We start from the raw sequence: 17,746 nt of genomic DNA, 5'->3' as shown, positions 1-17,746 counted from the left end.
TCCGCAGGCGGACGCTTCTATCCATTGAGCCAAACCGGTCACGGGCTGGGCTCTTGTCTTATGCTTAACCTTGCTTCCCATCTTGTGCATAAAGTCCAGACGGTAAGGACTAGGTCTTCTCTTTACCTGCCCCATAGAGCGACTCACACAAAATTTTTCATGAAGCGATCCCTAAACATGCGACAGTCTTATTAGCAAATGTGCCACTTTTTGCTTTTTCAAGGACATACGAGAATCTCCAGGCCCTACCAGAAATAGAAGCTCCCTGTGCAAGCGGAGGCCCCTCTGCTCAGAAAACAGCTTTTTATTTTTCCAAAGGAAGAGCCTGACAGAGATGAAAAGCAAGGCTAAATAAAGCTGCTGCTCACCTTGGGGGTCTGTGGAGTCTTTGGTTTCTGGAAGAACCTCGTGATTTCGGCTTTCTCTGCTTTAATGCGCTGCAATATAATAGAAGATGAAGAAATAAAAATGGTGTGTTTTCAAAAACGCTAAGTCCCCTAGAACTAAACCCCAACCTTGTGGTTTTTTAAATCCTCACCAGAGGATATTTTTTCCATTGCTTTTTAGAGAGTGTAGAAGGGAGGGGGAGGAGGGGACGAGAGGGAGACGGAGAGGGAGAAACACTGATGTGAGAGACACATTGATTGGGTGCCTCCTACATGCCCCCCAACTGGAGCCAGATATCTAACCTGCAACCCAGTTATGTGCCCTTGACTAGGAAATGAACCCGCAACCCTTTGGTGCTCAGGCCGATGTTCTAACTGCTTAGCTATACCAGCCAGGGCAAACCCTGAACATTTTTAAGTTGAAAGCATTACTTTGATGATAGCTTTCAAAACCTATCAACTCTCAACTGGGTACCAAGCAATCTCAAAGTGTCAGAGGTGCTCTTGTAGACAGAAGGGCCTGGGTGTCCAGCCAGCAGGCATGTTATAGGCCAGCATGACCACAATCAAAGAAAACATATGAACACACACATGCCAGTCCCTGTGGGGCCACTGGGCTTCTCATGACCTAGGGAACACTGGGCAGCAATAGGCAAAAACCCTGCTTATGAGGATTCCAGGATCCATTTCTCAAACAGAATAGAACATGGAGGTTCTGGGGAGGATGCCTACCTTTTCTTCCTCTCTCAGCCGTTTCTCCTCTTCCTTTTTCCTCTTCTCCTCCAGCTTAGCCCTATGGGACATGAAATTCAGTTTTAGCCAACCAGTGCCCCAAGCACACAAACAAAGCCTGTGTTCCTGGACAAGAACCCACAGGTCAGTTAGGGTCTGCACAGTGTCCCTGGAAGACAGAGGCAGGAGAGGGGAAGAGGGTACCAGGGCAGAGGCTTTTTGTATCCCTTCCTCAGGGAAGATACAGAAAAGGAGGGAAGGGGCAGCAGCCTGGCCCTTGAATGCCCAGGCCGCCCTGGGAGGACACTCACTCCAGGGCCTCCTGCCGCTCCTTACGCCGCTCCTCCTTGAGTCGCTGCTTCTCCGCCTTCTCCTTTTCTTCCTTCTCCCTTTTTTCGCGCCTCTCCTTCTCCTTCAGCTCTTTCTCTTCCTCTCTCCTCCTCCTGGCTTCTTCCTTGGCACGCTTGGCCTCCTCTTTTAGCTTCTCCTTTTCCTCTTTTTCGGCCTGTAACTTCAGCTGCTTGCCCAAACGCTCCTTATCCTGCAGTCAAGAGACAATTGGACAGCTGTGTCCCTGCAGACCTCCCGGGAAGGGTCAGGTCAGCATCATGGGGACAATATGTTCAAACAGAAAGGGAAAGAATGGCCCAGCTGGCGTGGCTTAGTGGTTGAGTGTCGACCTATGAACCAGGAGGTAGCGGTTCGATTCTTGGTCAGGGCACATGCCCACGTTGTGGGCTCGATCCCCAGTGTGGGACGTGCAGGAGGCAGCCGATCAATGATTCTCATCACTGATGTTTCTTTCTTTCTTTCTTTTTAATCCTCACCTTAGGATATTTTTCTACTGATTTTTAGAGAGTGGAAGAGAGAGGGAAAGACAGAGAGGAATATCGATGTGAGAGAAACACATCGATTGGTTGCCTCCTGCACACTCCCTGACCAGGGCCTGGGCCGAGGAGAAGCCTACAACTGAGATACATGCCCTTGACCAGAATTGAACCCGGGACCCTTCAGTCCGAAGGCCGGTGCTCTATCCAGAGCCAAACCATCTAGGGCCATAATTGATATTTCTATAACTCCCCACCTCTCTTCCGCTCTGAAATCAATAAAGAATTAAAAAAAAGGGGGGGGGGAGGGAGGGAAGAATGAAGGAACCAGCTCTAGAAGAAGCTTGATGGTTAACATCCATACATGGAAGTGATTTTTCCATCACATTTCCTTCCGTTGTAAGAATTAGCTATTGTCACAGGACCTTGTGGGCCATTCAAAATAAGATTCATTTAAAATAGTTTCTTGTCCTAGCCAGTTTGGCTCAGTAAATAAGAGCGTCGGCCTACGGACTGAGGGGTCCTGGGTTCAATTCCCAGTGGAAGGCGTGTCAATCAATGATTTTCTCTCATCATTGATGTTTCTATCTCTCTCTCCCTTTCCCTTCCTCTCTGAAATCAATAAAAATATATTAAAAAAAATACATACCCTCAAAAATAAAGTATTTTATTTAAATATTTTTATTGATTTCAGAGAGGAAGAGAAAGGGAGAAATAGAAACATCAATGATGAGAGAGAATCTTTGATTGGCTGCCTCTTGCATGCCCCCCCCGTGGGAATCAAGCCCACAACCTGGGCATGTGCCCTTGACTGGAATTGAACTTGGGACCCTTCTGTCCACAGGCTGACGCTCTATCCGCTGAGCTAAAACCAGCTAGGACTAAAATACTTTCTTGCCTGGCCTGCATGGCTCAGTGGTTGAACCAGGAAGTCACAATTCGATTCCTGGCTGGAATTTTACTTAATTAAAAAAGATTAAATAAGTACCCCTGGGCTGCCTATGCAGGATGCCCGCTATTCATTTGAGCTGCTTTTATTTAATCAGAAATCTGTGGGAAAGCCCTGGCTGGGGAGCTCAGTTGGTTAGAGCAGCGGTCACCAACTGGTGGTCCGCGAGGTCCGAATGGTTGGCAACCGCTGGGTTAGAGCATCTTCCCAATGCACCAAGGTTGTGGGTTCAATGTGGGGTCAGGGCACATATAAGAATCAACCAATGAATACATAAATAAGTGGAACTACAAATCGATGTTTCTCTTTCTCACTCCCCCCCTTAAATTAATAAAATCTGTGCTAAGATAAAGACAGAAACACCTATAGATTTCACATCCCTGCCTTTAAAACAAAAGCATTTTTCTTTTCTTTCTTTTTATTAGTATGTTTTTATTGATTTTGAGAGAGAGAGGAAAGGAGAGGGAGAGATAGAAACATCGATGAGAGAGAAACATCAATAATGAGAGAGAATCTTTGATTGGCTGCCTCTTGCATGCCCCCCAATGGGAATCAAGCCCACAACCCGGGCATGTGCCCTAACGGCAATCGAACCGTGACCTCCTGGTACAAAGGTCAAGGTTCAACCATTGGGCTACACAGGCCAGGCACAAAAGCATTTTTCTTTCCATACCCCCAAATTCATACCAGATGACAGGGTTTATTTTATTTTCTTTAAAATGGAAGATTGGATGAGGCAAGGATAGGGAACCTAATGGGTAAAGTCTTAAAACAGTTGAGAATAGATGATAACCATAAAAAATAAAAGCAAAGAAACAAGTATTATTTTTAATCTTTAAAACAATTTCTCAGGATCTGAAAAGAAAGGTAGATGTGAAGAAAGGACGAGTAATTTGTATTACTAAGGAGAAAGCAGCTAATGTCTTTGATACTTGTTAAAGCGGTAATGCCTTGTTTTAGCACATCAGTCCCTCATTCCAAAGAACTGGCATGCGGCCCGAGGCACTGAGTTATTAACGAATCTTGAATTCATGACCAGAAGAGCAGTTAGCTTCTAACACAGCACAGGGTAACTTTTAAGGACCATTACATTACCACCAAAGATGGTCTTCCCAAGGTGAGGAGCCTGACAGCTCCTCTGTCAGTCTGGGTGTATGATTATGCCTTGTCTCTAGAGAATATTCTACCTTCTGTCCTGATAACCCTTTGGTTGCTTTAATAAAAGCCACGGGATATCTATATGACTTTCAACAATAAAGTAACAATTAAAAAAAAGATGTTTGAATGTTCAATTCTCAGAGTATCCGCAGCACCTTCACCTGACACATAGGATACTTAAAAAGGTGCCTGGTCTGGATCTAATAATGAGTCTAGCAGCTCTACTCTGCTCTGTAAGAAGACAGAGGGCTCTGTAAGTCACGGGTCAATCAGATAAATCAGGTCTCTTTAGCCATATTTGAGTCCCATCTCCACTCCCACCCACATGTGGCCTTCTCTGGTATCCCAATGGAGAATGAGATACACTCTAAAGAAGCCATCAAAATTGGACCTACAAAAATCGAACACAGCCATAAGATGGACAGCACACAAAGCACCTGGTGAATAGACAGCCAAATGTCATTAATCAGTGCCCATTCCGTGAGCTGGCATGGGAGGGAGAAACCCAATGGCCTTCTCTGTTCTTCATGGCAATAAGAAAGAAGGCCCCTGCACCGATGTGTGTGAAATGTGGAGAGCCCCAGATAACAGAATCCATGACTCAGAAGTGGATCACTAAGTAGTAATCACCCACCAAGTGTAGGGGAAGCAATGGAACCTAAATCTATTTGTAGGAGCTGGGATGCAAGGAAAGGGACTAGGTTCTTGTGAAGACTATTTTAAGTTATAATAGGATACACAATTATTATTATCCTATCTAATAAAAGAGTAATATGCAAATTGGCCATCATTCCAACACACAAGATGGCCACCCCCATGTGGACACAAGATGGCTAGCGGGGGAGGGCAGTTGGGGTGGGGGGTACCAGCCCTGCAGGGGAGGGCAGTTGGGGGGAACCAGGCCTGCAGGGGAGGACAGTTGGGGGCGACCAGGCCTGCAGGGAAGGGCAGTTAGGGGCGACCAGGTTGGCAAGGGAGGGCAGTTAGGGGTGACTGGGCCTGCAGGGGAGGGCCGTTGGGGGCAACTGGGCTGGCAGGGGAGCAGTTAGGTGTCAATCAGGCTAGCAGGGGAGTGGTTAGGGGGTGATCAGGCAGGCAGGCAGAAGCAGTTAGGGGCTATCAGGCAGGCAGGCAGGCAGGTGAGCAGTTGGGAGCCAGCAGTCCTGGATTGTGAGAGGGATGTCAGACTCCTCGTTTAGGCCCGATCCCAGTTGGACATCCTTTGAGGGGCCCCAGATTGGAGAGAGTGCAGGCTGGGCTAAGGGACACCCACCCCCTATGGACGAATTTCGTGCACCGAGCCTCTAGTGATAATAATAAAAGTTTAGAAAAGGCTACATGCAAAGCCTTAAGCATCAGCAAAGCTAAAAATGATTCAGTCTACCAAGCCGATATGTAAAATGAAGCAAGAGTTACAAGGGTCAGGATAAGCCAGGAGAGGTAATAATTGGGCTGATGGAAGGCAAAGGGCTTAGCTTATATTTAATGCAAAAATCACAGCAGGTTAATTTTCTATTTCAGGGAAAAAGTCTTACTCTTTGTAGTCTCATCTTGTTCTTCTCAACAGAACCTTTGACCAATTTCTTAGTTATCTGAAATGAAAGACATTTATCTTTAAATGTGGACTGTTTCGGTCACTTTAACACATTTAACACATTACACAGTCCTTTGGGGAGAGGGAAGAAGGGAACAAGTGACCCACACTATTAAGGACTTATTTGCAAAACAAGAAAAATGAAAACATTTCCAGGTGACCAGTTTTCACCATACAGAACCAAAATATCTTAGTGGGGTCATAAACTGCAGTGAAGTACACATATGTGCATCTAGGGATGAGCGGTAAAATGGGAGAGGCAGATGACACAAATGAATGACAGGTTTGCGGGGGGCAGGGGAGGGGGGCAAACACAAGAAAAACAAGGCAAGCTTGAGAATAAAAGCAATGTGGATGACAGGGAGTGGTATGATTTGTAGCTAACTAGAGAGGACATACCCTATCCAAAGAGGATAGAGCTCTTACTGGTAATTTATGAGAGAGAATTGTCAATTTTATGTAAATTTTGTCTAAAAAGGAACACTACGTGAATCAAATAAAACATGTTTACAGGCTAGATTCCTGTGGGCCACCAATCTGTTCTCTCTGCCCGGTGCAGTTCTGTTTTTAGAATGCAGAGTGAATGCTCAAGAAAAAAGGTCAACTTGCCAGAGGAGGCAATCTGATCAAGAATCCCTATGTTCTAGTCCAGTGATGGCGAACCTATGACATGCGTGTCAGAGGTGACATGTGAACTCATTTTTTGGGTTGATTTTTCTTTGTTAAATGGCATTTAAATATATAAAATAAATATCAAAAATATAAGTCTTTGTTTTACTATGGTTGCAAATATCGAACAATTTCTATATGTGACACGGCACCAAAGTTAGGGTTTTTCAAAATGCTGACACGCTGAGCTCAAAAGGTTCGCCATCACTGTTCTAGTTTGACCAATGTGGCTCAGTGGTTGAGCATGGACCTATGAAGCAGGAGGTCATGCCTGGGTTGTGGGCTCAATCCCCAGTAGGAGGACTGCAGGAAGCAGCCAATCAATGATTTTCTCTCATCACTGATGTTTCTATCTCTCCCTCTCTGAAATCAATAAAAAATATATATTTTTAAAAAATATATATTCTAGCCGAAACCGGTTTGGCTCAGTGGATGGAGCATCGGCCTGCGGACTGAAAGGTCCCGGGTTCGATTCCGGTCAAGGGCATGTGCCTGGGTTGTGGGCACATCCCCAGTGGGAGATGTGCAGGAGGCAGCTGATCGATGTTTCTCTCTCTCGCAGCCAATCAATGATTTTCTCTCATCACTGATGTTTCTATCTCTCCCTCTCTGAAATCAATAAAAAATATATATTTTTAAAAAATATATATTCTAGAGCAGGGGTGGGCAAACTTTTTGACTCGAGGGCCACAATGGGTTCTTAAACTGGACCGGAGGGCCGGAACAAAAGCATGGATGGAGTGTTTGTGTGAACTAATATAAATTCAAAGTAAACATCATTACATAAAAGGGTACGGTCTTTTTTTTTTTTTTTAGTTTTATTCATTTCAATCCGGCCCGAGGGCCGTAGTTTGCCCACGGCTGTTCTAGAGCATAACTTTTTCTATCACCCTGCTTCAAACTGAGAGTGGTGACAAGGACTTCTTAAGACACATGGTTGGATTCATGCACCATGCTGGCCAAATGGTCTCGGATTAAAATATGAACATGCCTGGCTGGCATGGCTTAATGGTTGAGCATTGACCCAGGAACCAAGAGGTCGTGTCCCAGTCAGGGCACATGCCTGGGTTGCGGGCTCAATCCTCAGTAGGGGTGCATGCAGGAGGCAACCAATTGACTTTTTTTTTTTTAATCTCTCTATCCCTCTCCCTTCCTCTCTCTCTAAAAATCAATAAAAACATATTGTAAAAAAAATATATGAACAGTTCAGACTATTGGCCTAAGCTCTCTGCAGAGCAGGGAGTGCTAAGAACCAAACCATTAGGTTGAAGAGCAGTGGGGAGAGAGTTCAGACTTGGACAGGCAGCCAAAACATAAGACTGAAGTGGAGCCGGAAAACCAAAGGTCCATTTATCTTACGATAGCCTGACATATTGACAAAACTATATAAGCATGATTTCTCTATCTAGGGAAGCCTCAGCCTCGACTAAGACCTCTGACAGAATAAAACTTACAGATTAATAGACTAAGAAGGCATCCTTCTTGTCATACCAAGTTCTTTCTGAACTCAGCCTTCCTATAGGAAAAGGCTGAGCTCAAATGCCACAGAGACTATGCCCAAGTGAGCATGTGCCAACTGAAATGCCAGTTACCAAAGCCTACCAAGGGCTTAAGAAAAAGCACCTGCCCCCTCAGAATCCACTTCAGCTGCCAAGTCTGTGGGCTTCACCCCCACAGTAAAGGATTTAACAGCAGAATTTGTAAGTTGCTATATTTCTCTGTCATTGTCCTTTATTTTGTGTTCAAAGATTATAATGGATGTGATTGCCAGACTCATATATGAGTATTTGGGGGTGGTGATGGGTGGTGGAACACACTTAGTCCACAAATGATAATGTTGATACAGTTGTGTTACTGGAATCTTTGCCCATACTTGTGGAATTTCAGCTGCAGAATCTAGTGCCTTTTACATTGCTTTCCCTTTGCTGTGAGTCCAGGAATACTAGAATTAATATGAATATCAGGAGCCACTGTAATGACATGCAACAACCTCAGCAATTATGATTTAATATAAAACCAGTATCTTTACTAGACAACTGGGAGGACCTTATTGGTCTAATATAATTTTATCTCTCAAAATCATGGGCCACACGTTTTATCTCTCTGGAACATAACTGCCAAAAATAAAACCCAGGATCTCAGAAGGAGGCTGAAACATACACCAACTACCTCCAGTGAAAGCAGATTTAACCGTGCCTGTGAATTAAAATTTCTACATTTTATTCATGAGAATCCTGTTTATTCTGCTCTCCTTATACATAAGAAGATCAAATATCCAAGCTCAGAGCAGATAAGCAGTGAATGAGGTGAGGAGGGCTCAGCAGCAGCAGCTGAAAATTTAACAGCAGGAGAAGGCAGAGGGGAAACAACACAACCCAAATTGGTCCAGCCATATTTGAGTGTAAGTGGAGAAAAATTATTCAATGGGAGCCCACAAACCTACTGAACAGCACCAGGATCCATGTAGAAGGAAGTTCATTACAATTACCATTCTGCACAGGCAGAGAATTAGAGACAACAGAAATATCCATCATCAGGCTGACTTTGTAAAGTGCAGTATATCCACACCACAGGCAGTTAAAGAAAGATACCTCTTCCCATCCGAATACAGAAAATGAGACACCCTCCAATGAAAAAGAAACAAATTTACAGTGTACACTCACATAAGAAAACAAAATGATACTGTCAAGATGATAATGACAACCTGGGGGAGAAGAAGGGGACTGTCATGTTTTAATAATTCTTTTTAAACATGGAGAATTTAATACTTATAAAATTAAAAGTATACGTGAAAAAGTTTCAGTGATCTAGGGCTCATTTGTAGAGACAAGGCAAAGATCCCAGAAACACAACTGTATCAACATTATCATTTGTGGAATAATTAGCACATCTAATTGCAAACAAACTTGGGAAATAGTTCTACCACAAGTGGTAAAAAGCTCTAATCCTATCCTATATAATAAATAGGTAATATCCAAATTGACCCTCACACCCTCACAAATGGCTGCCTACAACCAGGTCGGCAGGGGGGTTAGTGAGGGACGACCAAATGACTGAACAGCAGGCTGCGTGGGGCAACCAGGGGGAGGGGATTGGCGGCGATTAGGCTGGCAGGGGGGAAGAGTGAGGGGTGACTAGGCCGGCGGGGGGGCAGTTGGGGGCGTGCAGGCAGGCGAGCGATTAGGAGCCAGAGGTCTAGGATTGTGAGAGGGATGTGAGTGTACACCCGGATTGGAGAGGGTGCAGGCTGGGCTGGGGGGAGCCCCCCGCCCGTGCATGAATTTCATGCACCAGGCCTCTAGTGCTAAATAAAGCTCTTTAAGCTAGTAATAAAAGGTGTTATAAACTACTCTTTTCCAAAGTGAGAGTCTCTAGATCCCTGGGAAGGGACAGCAGGACCTGCATTTTAACAAGCTCCCCACAAGAAAACAAACAAAAAATAAAACCAAAACAACAACACACAAAATAGGGGACAAGTGAATGCCTAGGAGTTCCTAAACACAGTGGTACCAACTCCAGGACTAACAGAGAGCAGTAAAAACCACACATTACATGGTAATATGAAACAATCTGTAAGCTTCCAGCAAGTGTCTGGCTATACTCTCGAAAGAAGGTGGCAAAGGAAAATGGAAAAACAAAGTGTTCCCCACAGTAACAGGGATCAGGAAAATCTCAAATGCCAAGGCAGGGAAAGCTGTTCAAGTTCTGTACCAATCACAAAAGGCACAAGCAAATCAGGAAATCCAGTCATTTCACTTTCATGCCTTTGGTGTCACCCAGTATCAGGGGGCTCTACTTCCACTCTTGTGATGGAATGGCCCAATTTTCTGCCTCAGGCTCTGGGACAGCCTGAGCCCTTACCACTTGCAATGTGTATGACTTGCAAAGCTGTGATAATAATGCCTTCTAGAGCATTTCAAAACCCCAAGCCTCTGCTCAAAGTAAGACTTAGCATCTCAGATGCAGGACTTCCTAAACTGAGCACACCTAGTTCCCATGCTCAGCTGTCTTAGAGCCATTTGGGCCAGTGGACAGAGTAACATTGTTTCATGACAATGACCAACTATGTGACTTCCCAATTCTCAGGTTTGACTATGAGCATTAACTTAATAAAGCTATTAAGAATGGAAAAATGTAATGTCCTGTTCTCCAGGCTAACTGGCTGTGACACATCACATGATAAAGTAGTTCTATAAAGGATTACCATCAGTCTGAAAGGATTTCAACCAACTAGATGGACCCAACAATATGGCTGACAGCAAGAAGGGCTCAAATTCTGATTCTGAGAGTCTGAGTAACAGCTCAGGCCTCTGTGGCTCAGTTGTTGAGCATCATCCTATGCACTGATATGTCGCCGATTCAAATGTCCTGATCGATTTCTGGTCAGGGCACATACCTAGATTGCAGGTTTAATCCCTGGGTTAGGGCGAGTACGGGAGGCAACCAATCGATGTTTCTCTCATAGCGATGTTTCTCCCTCCCTCTCTCTCTCTAAAATCAATAGAAATATATTTTAAAAAAATAAAATAAAAACTAAAAATGCATTATCTACCACACTGAGAAACTTAGATGATATTTTATGAACCCACAGAGGAAGCCATTTTCTCCTATACTTAGGAGATGAAAAACAAGAAATGGAATCATCTAGAAAAATGAGTTCCTTAGAGCAGCGGTCGCCAACCTTTCAGACCTCACGGACCACCAGTTAGCGACCGCCGCCTTAGAGATCAAATTTCAGAAAGTGATCAAGGTTGGTGGCTTAGAGTCAAATTAAGCAAATAGAGATTAAATAACCCACCCCAGATCCAACTTTATATATTAAAAACAACAATATCAACCTAAGATGAACAAACTAAGGTTCCACAAAACAAAACAAAAAACCCAAAACATCTTTAGACACACTTTGGGATTCTTAACTGATTTTATCAGTTTTATCTACAAGACCTTAAGGACAGCTGAAAACAGTGACATTTGCCATTGTGCTGATCAGACACAGGTAACAAAGTCAGCCTTCTGTGATCCTTAAAAATCCTTTTGTTTATGCTGCTTAGAGTGAGGTTTTTAAGATGGGTGGCCATGCCCTAGCTGGTTTGGCTCAGTGGATAGAGCATCAGCCCACGGACTGAAGGGTCCCGGGCTAGATTCCAGTCAAGGGCATGTACCTCGGTTGTAGGCTGGATCCTGGGCCCTGGTCAGGGTGAGAGCAGAGGCAACCAATCGATGTGTCTCTCTCACATCAATGTTTCTCTGTCCTTCCCTCCCACACTCTCTAAAAATCAACATAAAAACATCCACAGGTGAGAATTAACAACAAAAGAGATTGGTGGCCATGCTGACTAGAGTCGACTCTACGGAATTCCCCATAATAGTCTTCTTGCTTTTTCGGGGTCTCTTCACCAACACTGACTGACTCTTTACCACCCCCACAAGTCTGTGTTCTAACAGGAAGGAGTGGAGGGAGCTGAGAAGTTAGTTGCCTACTTACTGCCATCATTTCCTAAAATGACTAAATTGACCGGACTACAAACTAGGTGTGAACAACGAAAGCTACCAAAATGGCCTCAACACACTGGTGATTAACCCAGCCACCAACACAACCCAATGTACAGTACTCATCACTGAATACCTCTGATGGTATTTGATATTGAAAAGGATCAAAATTCTGCACCAGAAGTTACAAGACCTAGTTAGTGGCCCCATTCACTCAGCCTCTAACCACCACCTAGGGGCATCGTGTCCGAGGATGAAAAGGGGCTGGATTAGAAACACCATCAGCACTATCATGCTGGGATTTGGGGAGATACTCACTCTGCGGACAGGTGTGAGGGTGGGGAAGGTACTGGGACTGTTGTGCTGATTTTCGGAAGCACACCGCCCTTCAGGTGAGCTGGTAGGAGAGGAAGAACTCAGGGAGGAATGGCTGAGAACAGAGTCTTCTCCGTGGCTAGACTCTAGCACTTCCCTCCGGGAGGGCGTGTCCCGGTCCAGAGAGATGGTTGGAGACTTGGCTCCAGGTTTTATACTCAGGATATCCTGCAAGAGCACCACGGGCACCTTCCCTTTGAACAAGATGCCTCCAGCTTCGCTCCAACTGTCCTGGTCCTTCTCTGAGCACGTTCTCGGACCATCTGTCAACTTGGGGCAGCTCTGAGATGCTTCCTGTGCGTCTCCTCTCCTCTCTGTGCCCCCTGAGCCAGTACCCTCCTCCTCTGTTTTGCATGGAATGTCTAAAAGGGTCTCTTCAGAAAATGTTAGCTCGTCCTTCTGACTAGCCTTTGGCAGCCCCCCCTCATCTCCAGCTTCTTCTCTGACCCTATTTACAGCCTCCTCCAAGGAGGGACAGGCTGCAGAATTTAGTTTATTGTAGGCTGAAATGTTGTCTGGTTGGTCACTTGAGTCCTCTGTCAAATCAATGATGACTGTGGTCTCGCCAATACTGGTTTTGACTCTACTTTTTAAAAAGTTATCTAAGGGACCCTTCCCATTGACAAGTTTTGGTCTAAAATCTATGTCAGAACCCATATGAAAATTGTTCTCCAAGTTGTCCAAAGAGGTTTCCACATCGGGTACTTGACTTTGTGCAGGAGCACTGGGAGAGCTTCCTGTACTGTCCGCTCCGTCCTCGGTTTTCTCCTTTGGGGCAAGATTCAGGCGCTTGAAGGGCAGACGAGCTGAAATAAAAGACAGAAGGAGACCATCCATACAGCGAAAGTGTGCAGAGTGACAACTGATCAATACTTGAACATTCCATATGCTCAAAATGACCCAACCTTGCGGGGCCTGGTGTGTGTGTGTGTGTGTCTTTTCATAATTTAACAGTCTATAAAGCAAGTATGCCCGTGGGTCCTATGGTTTGCCCCTAATCTTTTAACCTCAGGAGACTATTACCCTAAATCAATTCCTACCACCACCAAACTTGCTATCAGTTGTCAGAGGAGAAAGCAAATTGTTACAGGAGGAAACTATATACCAAATTTTAAAAACCAGAAACCATGGTTTTTAATACAATCCAGCCATTAATTTGGCCTTCCCTGGGTTGGGAATTCGCTCCCTGCCCCCAGGAGGCAACCAATCGAAGTGTCTCTTTCACATCAATATTCTCTCTCATTCACAGTGTAAATGCACTCCTTTTTTTACACAAAAGGATTTGGGGACATTTATCTTCCTGTACAACAATGGTTCAACTGGGGCAGCTGTGCCCTCTAGGGCAGCGCTCGCCAACCGGTGGTCCGAGGATCACTGGTGGTCCATGAGGTCCAAAAGGTTGGCGACCGCTGCTCTAGGGAACATCTAGCAATGTCTGGTTGTCACGACTTGGGGGAAGAGATCAGGGATGCTGCTAAACTCTACAATATTCAGGACAGTCCCCCACCCCTGAAAAATTACAAAATGTCAATGGGGGGAAGTAAAGAAAGGCTGCTGTAAAGGCAGTGACCTCTGATTTGTTCCTGGGAACCTAGGGAAACAGGTATAATAAAATGCATCCCCAGGCTTCCAAATGTAAAGTGCAACTGTTTTTCTCCCCACCAGCAACTGTGATACTACTGCTACAGAGGACCTCTGCTCAAGAGAATGAAGAACTATAACTGGGGAGACAATGAAGGATATAAATTAGGAACAAATATTAACCCATTCCCAGAAAGTTACCTTGTATTAACTTCTTGACTGGAAAAGCTGGTCTGTCTTTGCAATCCATTACTGTGAATAAAAATGTCAAAGGATATGTTATTAAATGCTGGAAATAATGAAAGTAAACACATAAGTAGCATCTACTATGTACAAAGTGGTTACCCAGTGGGAGTGACTTTGCCACCCTCACCCTGAGGAGCTGGTAATGTCTAGGGACACTTTTGGTTGCCATGACTTGGGGGAAGGTTGCCACTCGCATCTAGTGGGTAGAAGAGAGGGATACTGCTGAATGTCCTACAATACACAGTATGGCCCACCACAACTAATTAAATGGCCCAAAATGTTAATAAGTTAAGAAATCCTGCCTGTACACTGTCACACCTTCTTGGTTTATTTTCCTTGTGGCATTAATCGCTCTGAAATTTACACTGTTTAACATGTCTCTTCCTACAGAAAGCCAGCTCTGGGATGGCAGGGAGACTTGTTCTACACTGTACCTGGAGGGCCTAACTCAGGGTCTGGCACACAGGGGGAAACCAATGAACAGAGTAACTGCAACAATGAAGAGGAGAATAGTAGAAGAAGAGATAAAACACTGTATCACCCAAGTAACCATTAATAGGAACTCAAAACATCCACCTTCAATCCAACCAGTTCTATAAAATTAGAATAAGGTTTATTTTCTTTTAAAATAGAGTTTATGGCCCTCGCTGGTTTGGCTCAGTGGATAGAGCGTCAGCCTTGCAGACTGAAATGTCCGGGGTTCGATTCCGGTCAAGGGCACATGTTTGGGTTGCCTGCTCAGTCTCAGTCCTCAATAGGGAGCAAGCAGGAGGCAGCTGATCAATGATTATCTCTCATCACTGGTGTTTCTCTCTCCTCCCTTCTCTCTGAAATCAATAAAAATATATTTTAAAAAATAAATAGAGTTTATGAAGGTAATACAACTTAAAGCATTTTGAGCTGGCCAGGCAGGAGCTGAAGCACTGTCAAAAAATAATAAAGGAAGCTCTGGCCAGTGTGGCTCAGTTGGTTGGAGTGTCATCCTGTACACGGAAAGATGATGGGTTTCATTCCCAGTCAGGCACATATACAGGTTGCAGGTTCGAGCCCCAATTGGAGTGTGTGCGGGAGGCAACAGATTAATGTTTCTCTCTTACATCGATGTTTATCTCTCTCTATCCCTCCCTCTCTCTAAAACCAATAATAATAATGAAAAGTTTACCTGCATCCCCCCAAAAAAATCTCAAGAAAAGCATCTAATAATATTAAAAATGGTGCAAAAAATGACCATAAGTATATTTAAATATAAATTTAGAAACTCATACCTGCCAGGAGGTCTGGTTTGGAAAAATCTAGATTATTTTGGGCAATCTATGTACGTTTTGTAAAAGATACATACAAGTGAATACTTTTTAAAAGCAACCACAGCTTTCTGAAAAACTCAGCTGTCCATAGATGAAACTTGCCCTCCCTCCTCCCAAGCTTGAAATATAAGGTACCCAGAAGACTCATACTTCCTTTCTACCCATTTCAAGACAATACCATTCTCCAGTTTTCTGTTACCAAAAACATGGATTCGCACTCCCCCACACCAAGTGAAGAATACGTCGTCTTTAGCCACTTAAATTTATTTTTAGGACAATCACAAGGATTTATTGGTGTGGTCCTGAGTCACTAGCTTTGATGCAAGTGGAACAGAAGTGATGTGGGTCCAGAAACAAGCTCAGGTCAACCTAAAAAGCGACCCCACCCAGGAATCCAGACTGTTCAAAGGCTAACACACTTAAGTATAAACTCACCACTGCTCTTTATTCTGATATAACCCTTCTAATTCTACTTGGTGTTAAAATATCCTTTCCTTTTATAATAGTATGGTCATAGCAGGTGACGTTCTTTTTGCTTTTTAATTAAACAACCTTACTGAGTCAAATGACTGTCAAGGACACTCAGTCCCCCCAACTTAATTATATGAATTTTACTTTGTGAAATCCCCAAATTTGGAAACAATTAGAGCATTGGTTCTGCCCCCCCCCCCCCACGCTCCCCCAATGCCTGAATACATTTGGTTGTCACAATTGGGGAGGAGGGGTCGCTATTGGCATGTAATGGGTGGAGGCCAGGGATGCCGCTTGACACCCTCAAGGGCATAGCAGGGCCCCAAATGTCAATAGTGCTGAGGTTGAGAAACCCTGAATTAGTCTAGTAGTTGATGTCCCTAACAATTCTTAATTCAGCCAACCAACACATATCGGGCACCTACTATGTGCCAAGCATTATGCCAAGAGTTGGGGATAAAATAGGAGTCAAGCTGGCGAGAGGGCAAGCTAGTCTTCTTTGGTTCACCACCCTGTTTCCGGGGCCTGCCAGGTACTAGAAACCCCCATACCAAGACACTGGGTGGAGCAAGACAGGTCTTCACCTTGTATATCCAGGAGGATGAGAAGGCGGGAGTCCCAGCTCCTGACAATCCCCACCACCCAGGCCCCTTCCCTAGACCTGCCCTGACCATCAGACGCAACTGTTACCGTCTCCGAGCCCATGTGACCCCGGGCCTCAGTTTCCCCACCCGGCCAGAGGGTGGCTGCAGGGTCCAACTTGCTCAGGGCACACAAACGCCACCTGCAGAGCTGGCCCTTTCGCCTCCCTGGGTCTCAGTTTCCCCTCCTGGCCACAATGACCCGTCACCGCAGAGGGCCCCGGAGGAGTGAACTTAACGCAAAAACACGGGGGGAAACGGTCGCTGCCGCAACAATAACCTCAAGGAGAGCGCCCTTTGGATGGCAAGGCCCTTCCTCGGGATTGTAACGACCCCACCGGCCGAACATCAGGCTCAAAGAAGCGGCCTGGGGCCGGGAGGCCCGTCTGTCCCCAACCACTGAATCGGCCCAAAAAGGGCCGCTCGCCGCGCCCCCACTACCCCGCCGCGCGGGCCCAAACCGACCTGCGGCCGCTCCCCTGGCGCCCGGAGCCCCGCACTCCGGCTCCTCCAACATCGTCCCGGCAGCTGCTCGAGGTCCCCTCGGGCGACGGAGGCGCGGGCTACGCTCCGGCGGCGGCTCCTGCTCGCCCTCCCGCCCGCGCCGCTGCTGCCGCGGCCGCCGCGCTCGTATTTGGCGGGAACCGCGGCGACCCCCGCAGCCCGCGCGCCGATTGGACAAGATGGCGTCACGTGAGGTCCCGCCTCGGGAAATGAGGAGCGCAGGAAGTATCCTCGCGAGATCCGTGGCTTCCATTCCTCCCATAGCTCCCCTACTGATATTCCCGCGGAGAAGCGGGCTTTCTCTGGGCGGCCCGTGGGAAGAAGGTGTTCTGCGATTGGGGGTGGGAGGTGTCAAGCCAAGAGATCGACACTGTGATTGGCTAAGTGCGTGGGACTGGTCCATAGGAAGAGGGAGGGCCAAGGCTTTACGTCATGACGAAACGTTTTACGTAGGGTGCAGGTGACAACCTGAAACTGCAATTTTAGGTGAAGATTGAAGTTTTGAGTTTATTCTATTTGGACATCGGCTGAATATAGCAACACCAATAAAGTCTGAAAATCACTGCCCCCCGGTGGTTCAATTCCAGTCAGGGCACATGCCGGGGTTGCGGGCTCGATCCCCAGTAGGGGGCGTGCAGGAGGCAGCCTATCCCATCCATTTTTCTAACTCTATCCCTCTCACTTCCTCTCTAAAAATCAATAAAAACACATTTAAAAAAGATTATAAATTACTTTTTATATGAACAAAAATAAAATAAAGTCTGGGCAGCATTTGATATGCACTAAACATATTCAGAGGGAATGAATGAAATAGATGTT

The 17,746-nt window shown here is 45.5% G+C and overlaps 1 protein-coding gene across 1 annotated transcript; it reads right to left on the bottom strand.

Moving 5' to 3' along the window:
• Positions 1–184: 184 nt before the first annotated feature.
• Positions 185–17,208, bottom strand: LOC106695277 (chromatin assembly factor 1 subunit A-like). The gene is made up of 7 exons (XM_014449082.2): positions 16,889–17,208; positions 13,963–14,013; positions 12,124–12,986; positions 5,588–5,644; positions 1,430–1,659; positions 1,119–1,179; positions 185–437 (listed from the first exon to the last, which is right to left on the bottom strand). Exons 1-7 carry the CDS (start codon positions 17,187–17,189, stop codon positions 348–350), a joined length of 1,653 nt encoding a protein of 550 aa, XP_014304568.1. The 5' UTR covers positions 17,190–17,208; the 3' UTR covers positions 185–347.
• Between the last annotated feature and the right edge of the window lie 538 nt (positions 17,209–17,746).

The sequence above is a fragment of the Myotis lucifugus genome, unplaced genomic scaffold (assembly GCF_000147115.1).
Source record: "Myotis lucifugus unplaced genomic scaffold, Myoluc2.0 scaffold_1013, whole genome shotgun sequence".
In the NCBI taxonomy this organism is placed as follows: Eukaryota; Metazoa; Chordata; class Mammalia; order Chiroptera; family Vespertilionidae; genus Myotis; species Myotis lucifugus.
The sequence above is the reverse complement of the archived record's forward strand: the minus strand, read 5'-3'. Positions and strand labels throughout refer to the sequence as shown.

Bases quoted from the DNA above. Each gene is read 5' to 3' on its own strand.
- LOC106695277 (XM_014449082.2), bottom strand. From the start codon at position 17,189: ATGGGAGGAATGGAAGCCACGGATCTCGCGAGGATACTTCCTGCGCTC. The intron at 5,645-12,123 runs GTGAGTATCTCC...CTTTCATTTCAG, and splicing joins CCCTCACACCTGTCCGCAGA to ATAACTAAGAAATTGGTCAA. The intron at 1,660-5,587 runs GTAAGACTTTTT...TCTTGACTGCAG, and splicing joins ACAAGATGAGACTACAAAGA to GATAAGGAGCGTTTGGGCAA.